The 8033-nt window shown below is 35.6% G+C and overlaps 1 protein-coding gene across 1 annotated transcript in view; it reads left to right on the top strand.

Moving 5' to 3' along the window:
- The first annotated feature begins 274 nt into the window (after positions 1-274).
- Positions 275-8033, top strand: part of LYPLAL1 (lysophospholipase like 1) — a 23266-nt gene continuing 15507 nt past the window's right edge. The window contains exon 1 of the mRNA XM_085326081.1: positions 275-395. Coding sequence (XP_085182207.1) covers positions 349-395 — 47 coding nt within the window. The 5' untranslated portion in view covers positions 275-348. The remainder of the gene's footprint in view (positions 396-8033) is intronic.

The following is an 8033-nucleotide window of genomic DNA, read 5'->3' as shown; positions in this document are numbered from 1 at the left end:
TAAGAGGTGAAGCTTTGTGCTTGATAAAGTGGTGTTTCAGCTATTTGATGTACTGAAGTATTTATTAAGCTTTTACTGTGGAGAATCTTAAGGAGCCTGTTCCTTGGAAGCTTTGAGTACATCCTTATAGAAAAGGGAATTGAAGTTATCCTAGAAGGAATTTATTTTATTATTTTGCAGGATTAACTTTGTGGTTTATAAATAAAGTCAATCTAGTTTAAATATTTTTGACATTTTAAAATCTTCCTTCTAAGTGCACAGAATAACTCTTGCTGTACTCTTCTGTGTGATGCAGGTGATACTGGCCAAGGAGCAAGAACATGGATAAAACAAATTTTGAATCAAGACATGGCTTTCCAACATATAAAAGTAATTTACCCCACAGCTCCTGCCAGGTATTGTTTAGTATATTTTAGCAGTAAGATTATGTTACTTTATTCCAGTGCTGTAAAATACACCTGTGAATGTTGGCATAGAGATTATGACATTTCCTTGTTCTTTCTCWGTGTATATGCTTTTTGGCAAAACTAGAGTTGAGCAGTGCTTTGCTGCCCTGGGACTATGATTCTAAATGGATAAGATTTCCTGTAAGTCACAGTTTCTAATTCACATTCAAAGATTGCCCTCATATTCTTTCTCTCCATCTACCTATTGTAAATAAGTTATGCCTAGGTGTGTTGTAACAGTGTTAAAAGCCATATTCTGGATTACCATTTCATCTGTAATAACTTTGTAAATTAACCAATTAAATTATTTTTGTTGTATTTAATTCCAGGCTTCAGTTGTGATAGGTAGTCAGTCTTTGTGACAGGGAGGATGTGAACCACAAGAAAGGATGTGAACCACAAGAAAGGCCTTTAACTGTTGCAAAAAGGACTAGGAATTAAAATTACATGTTTCTTTTTCTTTTAGTTTAAATTCTGACACAGTTGTTCCAAAGAGACTTAAACTAGACTGTCTCATCCCAGAAGGTTATAGGCGCAGATCTAGTTAAGTGACACTTTCTGTTCAGTGGTATRCTGGAAATAGAGATAAAAATACTTACCCTTAGGAATTTGAAATTGAATGAGGTCAAAGCTTAAAGGCAAAATTTAGGCACCTGTATCCTCCATATTTGGCTATCTAAAGACATGGCCTTTTATTTCATAGATGTTTAATTTTTCTTAATAACACATAATTTTTAAAAAAGTTGTCTGTAGTTCCATATTAGGAAAAAGGTTTCCTTTAAAGGTAGTAGGACTTTAGTTTCCTTCTGAATTTGTGCCTATGTATAAGTGTAGTGCTGAAAAGAAAAGGAAASTGTGACATTCTACATAGATTTTCGAGGTACGGAGGTTTGAATGACAGAAAAAAATTCTTGGAGGGTATAAACAAGTGTAATAGCAGATGATGTCTGGCAGTTTTTTTCACTAGTACGTGAAAAAAAACTTTCCTTGACCATGTATTTTTATGTTCTACTTAGGCAGGAAAAACAATTGAGAGTTTGCAGTTTAAATGTACATACTGTCTTGCAGAAAAATGATACCTGTGAGTAGAAGTCTTTGAAGAAATTATGTGTTGGGTTAGTAAGTAGTGAATACGATTTTCTGTAAATAACATGCTTATTACTTCATTGATGATGGGCTGAAGCAGTGACTAGAATTATCAATAGCATGTCTCAGATCCACAGGGTCCCATTTCTTACCTATCAGAAGTAGATACTGGAGAAATGTAGAAAGTTTTGCTTCCCTTTGGAATGATCTTTCTTAACATGTTATTGGTAGCCAAAGTACCTCAGATAGCATCATCTGCTAGGCTTGTGCTTCACTTTTCCATTACACTGCACTTCCGGGGTCCATTCTCATTTGCTTGATTTTTTTTTTTTAAATTATTGTAGATATAAACTGTGTTAAGATGATAAACAAGATCTTCGGGGTAAAACAGATGCTGTTTGTAGGAAATTTGTTTTTAACTTAAGGCTGTGGATTTCAGTTCTGCAGTAAATACAGGTGAAGAAAGATACTGTTGCAGTTAAAAAGTGTAAACAAACAGTTGACCCTTCCCGCTTTCTTTAAGTGGAGGTGGTTGGTTGTTATTTCCAAGAGCAAATTGAGGTCATGCATGATTTAATTCAAAAGTGGCTTTTAGCAAGGCTCTGTGAAAAGTTGAGCATTGAAAGATTAAAAAATGCCTACACTGTGACTGTCTTTGACTGGCAATGGGAAGTACACTTAGGAATATTTTTGTATAGCCCTCTGTTGCTGATAAGTGACATTAGCTGACATAGTGAGATAAAACAGATGCTCAGAACAAACAATGTTTGTTAGTGTTTGCAGCAGTACAGAAGCAAAGTCTTTGAAGATATGTGTTACTGGCTGACATATAAATAGCAGAAACCTTTGCAACCAATATTATTTTGGTATTCAAGTACAAAACGTACTATTTGAAATGTTTGTAATGGTTTCTTTCCTTTATCAGAAAAGAAGAACAAGGCCTAGAACATCCAAACTTGATTAACATTAAAATAATAATTAGATACTTGACCACATGATCTGATTTTATATTTTTTTTCAAGAATTCCAAATGTTTCTGGCACAACACAGGAATTCAGCATCCTTAAAAATGGGATCTGTAGGTAGAGAGTTGTGGGTATGCAGATATGCTGAAGTAGGTTCTGGTCCAGTCTTTGGTCATAGGGAGACAGAGGGATATGCCAGTGAAAAGCTGCACTCACATGAGTGAGGTTCTTTTTAGATGGCACAACCTGCCACTACATTGTCAACTATACGAGCAAAGTGCAGAGCTTGCCAGCAGGTTTTGACATTGATGATGAAATCAAAGGAAAGCTTGAAGTTGGACAAGACTGTGTTAGGATTGCTTGGCTTATGTGCTCTTCTGCCAAAATGCTGCTAATACAGATGTGGCTCATGCTGTACAAACTCCTGTCTTTTCCAGCATAGCTTACCACATACATGTTAAACACTCTCAGTAAAAGTAGTTACGCCAGTAAAAGCAAATTTGATGATACAGCTGCAATGCTAGAGGCTTTGGTGGGATAAACTGCAGGTCAGGAATTACATCTCTTCACAGGTTTGTTATGATTGTTAGTTTGCTGTTAGTTTGATTGGCTTTACATTATTGAGTGGCCTTACACTTTCTCTTGACTGTAGTAATAAGGGTTCTGAAAAGCAGTGGAATTTATATTTTTCAGCCAAACATAAAAATTTCTGTTCTTTGTGCTGAATGGGTGGGTTTTGTGTTTGGGTTTTGTTTTCTAAATTTTATTCCAGGCACTGAAATATGTGTATTTTTCATTTACTGTAACACCAAACATGATTTCAAAAGTCAACACCTTTGAGAATTATTTGGGAAAATCTGCCCAGCATGTAATCTAGAAGAATTTGAAAACATGTCTTCTGCTTGTCTAGTACTGATTTCAGCAAATACTGGAGAGAACACTTTTGTCATATGGGTAAAAGCAATAGAATATTATTGAAACACATCTTATAAAAATGGTTAGGGYAGTTCTCTGTAGGTCTCTATTAAATGTTATAGACAATTTTGGGGGAAAAAAAAACATTTTTAATCAATCACTTTTGTAATGTATAGAGTCTGAGTAGAGACTGATCACCAGCTGTCCCCTGAACAGGTAAAGCATTTGCATCATTTTGTCATACTCCATTTTAAGTGTTTCCAAAGCCCTAAGAGTCTCAAGTTTACCTGTTTTCTCGCTAAAAATAACACAATACAGTTAGAAGTTACACCCTTCTTTTAATATGGTCAGTGCCACTAAGTCAAATTACTATGATAAGAAGAATGCTTGAATAGAAAGGGGAAAAGTCTGTGAAGTCTGAATGTGATGCAGCTGGGGCCAAATTTTGACTGAGTTGCTTTGAAAACTAATATTTTTAGATTTCTCAGAGAGGATTTTTTTTTTCTAGCACCTCAACTGGATTATGGAAAAGTAGCAGAGAAGTTACTTCATTCTAATAGGTTGTTCTTTTAAGTTTGTCTTCTTTCAAGATCAGTGATACTATACATAGATTTAAGTTGATAAATACAACTAAACTTGTTTCCTCCCCCTTGTAATTTTAATATGTATGTCCTAATTAAAAAGGAGAAGTTCAATTTGTTGTGCTAGTAGCTGATGCAATCCTTAAAGCCACGTCTACAGTAACAGTTTTGAAGGAAAGGATTTCCTTTTTCTCCCCCCCCCCCCCTTTTTTTTTATTTGGGTCAGGATGGCTACAGTTTTAAATACTGCTTCAGCTGCTGTAACTGTGACTTAAGCACTCGGTTTCTATTGAGTTCCTAAATCAGAACTGAATACCGCCCAATATAGACTTCTTTTTTTTTTAATAGAAAGTGATAGTTTAAATTGGCATTGCAGGAGCTAACGTGGTAAAATAAAAACATTTAGGCTTGTTTTAATAAGTATACCTTACCTTTTATAATTCCCTTAAAAATCTAGGTCAAAGATTCTTTGCATTGTCAAGCATTCCATTCTGATAGCCTCTCTCTTCTGCAAGTTAGAAAGTAAGCTAAAAATACTGCTCGGGCTATTCTGTGGATCTTTTTGACATTCAGTCAACATGCCTTTCTTTGGCCAATAGGTCTCACTGCAGAGTTGGTTGCCTATTTTTTCAGTATGTTCTAACTTTTCGTAGTCTATATGGCTGGTAAGGACTGTTCAGCATTATGTGCATTGATACTCCATCCTTTCATCTAAGTTCACATCGTTGCTTTGCTTCTGGGTGGAAACGAGCTTCATCTCATCGTAGTCCCCATTTGGCCATATCACAAAACCACCAGACAGTTTGGCACCGTTCAGCTACATTGGCAGTTTCTGCTCGTGAGAGGCCCAGAATTGGAAAAGCAGCAGGGGTACTGCAGGTCAAACTTGAGATGGATTGGCAGAGCTGTGTAGGGGAGCGTGCGTAGTGCCTATCATACTATGTTTGGCTCAAGCAAATGTTATTAATCCTTCCCTTTTTTGAGCCCTAACCTCATTCATAAATTTAACACAAAGAAGGCTTTTTAGAAGAGGAATTCTGAGGGATAAATGGAAAGGGGTTAGGTTGGTATCATGGGGCTGCTCTTTAGTCTGTTCCTGCCAGTAGAAATACACTATATTCTACATAAAAATGATGAAAGCATGTTTGGAGGAACATTCTATTTTCATTTTTATTTTTTCTTGCATTAAGTAACATATATATTCAAACATGTAATGCTTACATTATATACTAAATATGCAGAATGCACTAAGCGTATAGCAGAGCTGCTTGACATTTGATAAGAYGTGCTTGAGAGAGACAAGTTATATTAGAATGGCAGTGATCTTGGACTACTAATCCCTTTAATTACATTCCACTCCTTTTTCTCCTTTCTCTTAGCYGTTTTTTAGTGCTGGAGAACTGGAAACATTATTTTTTGTATAGCCCCTCCAGTAAACAGGTGCGGGGTTCTGAGTTATGTTTTGTCATGTGCCCTTGTTTTACATTCTTCCATTGTGCATGGGTTGGAAGTGTCTAAATGTTCAGTTTTGCATTGTAGTTCATCCATCCTCAACGCTCGTTGTTGCCAGCTTGTAAAAGATACCACTCTGAATCCCAGAGTGCATTTCAGATCCCTTAATGGAATACTAATTCAATTTGACCCCTGGTTTGCCACTTGCTGTTTTCTTTCAGTGAATTTATGAAGCAGCCACTAATGGCTGGTTGCTATGAATTTGGCAGCATGTGGAAAAGGTCATTTGTAGTCTACATAACCATAGCATTATTGCTGTTTCTCTGATTAATAGAACAATCTCTATAAATGGTCTCTTCCCTCCAAAGAAACAACAACAAAAAGCCAGAAACAAACTCTTAACATAAAGCTCAGTAGGTCAAATTCCATTTCTGTTGCAGCTTCCTTTGTCTCAAGATGAATAATATTTCCCCCAGGTAACAAAAGTCATACACATATTATTTCTTTGAGTAACTACACTGTATTGGTTCCATTAGGTTTCATTTCAGATGGTATAAATCCAGAACATCTCCATTAGTCATTTATATTTACCCTGATCTGGCTGAATGAACAGACCCAGTATGTTCCATGGAACAGCTGGAATTACTCCTCACAGAAATGACTATTCCCTTCCTTAAAAAAAATTTTTTTAAGTATACTTTCAAATTTAATTTCTTTGAATTCCTGGTACATCTTATACTGTCTGTGTGTTACCATAGAATTTTGAATTATGCTTCTGATTCGAAAAGGTGAATTATCTCCCCCCTCCTTTACATTTTAAAATTCAMTTTCTGTTTAAGGTAGATGATGGGAATTGAAAGCCAGAATTATGGAGCAGATTTTCTCTTATGGTGTACTAGTGTCAGCAATGAGATTATACTAGCATTGAATTTGAGACCAGTGAGTAAATTTGCTTTCTTTGGAAAAACTACCACCAGCTTTAATACAGTCAAGGCTTGATTCTAGAGCTTGAGTCATCTGGCAGTGTTCAGTGTAGATTTTCTTGAAGGGATGCATAGATCTGCAAAAGGCAACATTAGAATCCCTTATTTAACTTAATGCTTTTTATTTGAAATGAGATGGGTATGGGAAAGGAAGCAAAAGCGAGAATTTAACAAATTTTGAAGTATCTTTCTGTATTTAAATCCTGAAATCTGGCTTCAGTGGTTCTATCTGACATCTCAGGAAAATCTCACTGGAACTCCAAGAAAGCTGTGAGCCAGCACCAGTGATCTGGGTTATATTTAACTTTATCAGCAGAGTGATTATAGTGCTGAGTTTAAAGGCAGAGATATAGCTGTGTACCAGGAGGAAGAGTAGGGGAAGAGTATTTGCTATATATCAACTGTCTGCTATCCTGATGTTTCTTATATAAAGCAACTAGTAGTCTTACTGGCCTGTCTTTTTAGGTCTTCTTTTAAGTTAAATGTTGGAAAGGGACAGTGATTTATTGGATAACCAATAAAACACTTGTCGTTTTAAATGAATTGCTATACTAATAAAATCATTTTAGAAATAGAATTTTGCATATTTTTTAGATCTGAAATTGAACCTTACATGGCATCATGCAGATGCTCTCCACTTCAGTTTGAAATTACTTCAAATTAACTTTTTAGCACAACTTACACTCTAGACCTTTTTATACATGTTTATAATCCATGCTTCAGGAAGGTGGAAAAAGATGTTGGCRTTGCTGCAAGCCTTCGGTATATTTTTGATGCTTATATATAACTACTTTCATTAGCAGGGGCTAACCTGTCTTTATTCTGTTAAAATGTAAATGTTCTGTATTACTTTGGAATTTTGCCGTGAAATCTACGGAGAAAATTACCTTTGTATTTAAATACAGGTGTGAAGGTTAGAAAGGATGACACATACTTGTAAAGATTTTTACATGATATATTTTCTTTTTCAAGACATTCAGGTATCAAACTCTGTTGGATCCCTGTGAAACTATGGCCTCATATGCTCAGTCCTTCAAGTATTTGTATGAGGAAAGCATTACAGATCAATACACACCCTTAAAAACTAAAACTTACAAAGTAATCAGAAAAAATGATCTGGAGTAATGCTGAGGATGTTGGGAAGCTTTTTAAAGATTCTGTCCCTTAGGGTGCCTGGAGTTTCTCCATGATACTAGGGGTTAGCTGTGACTCTTACCCTCCTTTCTTTTCTCTTCATTTTCACGTGTTCAGAGTTATTTCAACTTGCAGGAAGTTGCATTTCAAATCTTAAAAGTGAATAAAAGTTTGGAAGGTGTTATACCTGCAGGGAGGATTCTTCTTCTCTTGTATGAATCTGAGTCTTCCGTGTGTTAGAGGCTTAAAAAAAGAATAAATAAGTAAAGGCAAGCCAATTCTATCCCCTTTTTGATTTGGCTATATATTTATATTCAGGGTTTGGCTATATATTTATATTCAGGGTTTGAAAAGCCCAGGTTTTAGAGACATGGAACTTTAATACCATTAAAAAAGAGAATAAGAAAAGTGAACCACACACACAAAAAAATCATTGGGACTAGCATTAGTCTTTAAAAAAAAAAAAAAAAA

Source organism: Rhea americana, unplaced genomic scaffold, assembly GCF_003343005.1.
Source record: "Rhea americana isolate MKP2758 unplaced genomic scaffold, rheAme1 scaffold_127, whole genome shotgun sequence".
Classification (NCBI taxonomy): domain Eukaryota; kingdom Metazoa; phylum Chordata; class Aves; order Rheiformes; family Rheidae; genus Rhea; species Rhea americana.
Note: the sequence above shows the minus strand (reverse complement) of the source record. Positions and strands in the feature narration are given on the sequence as shown.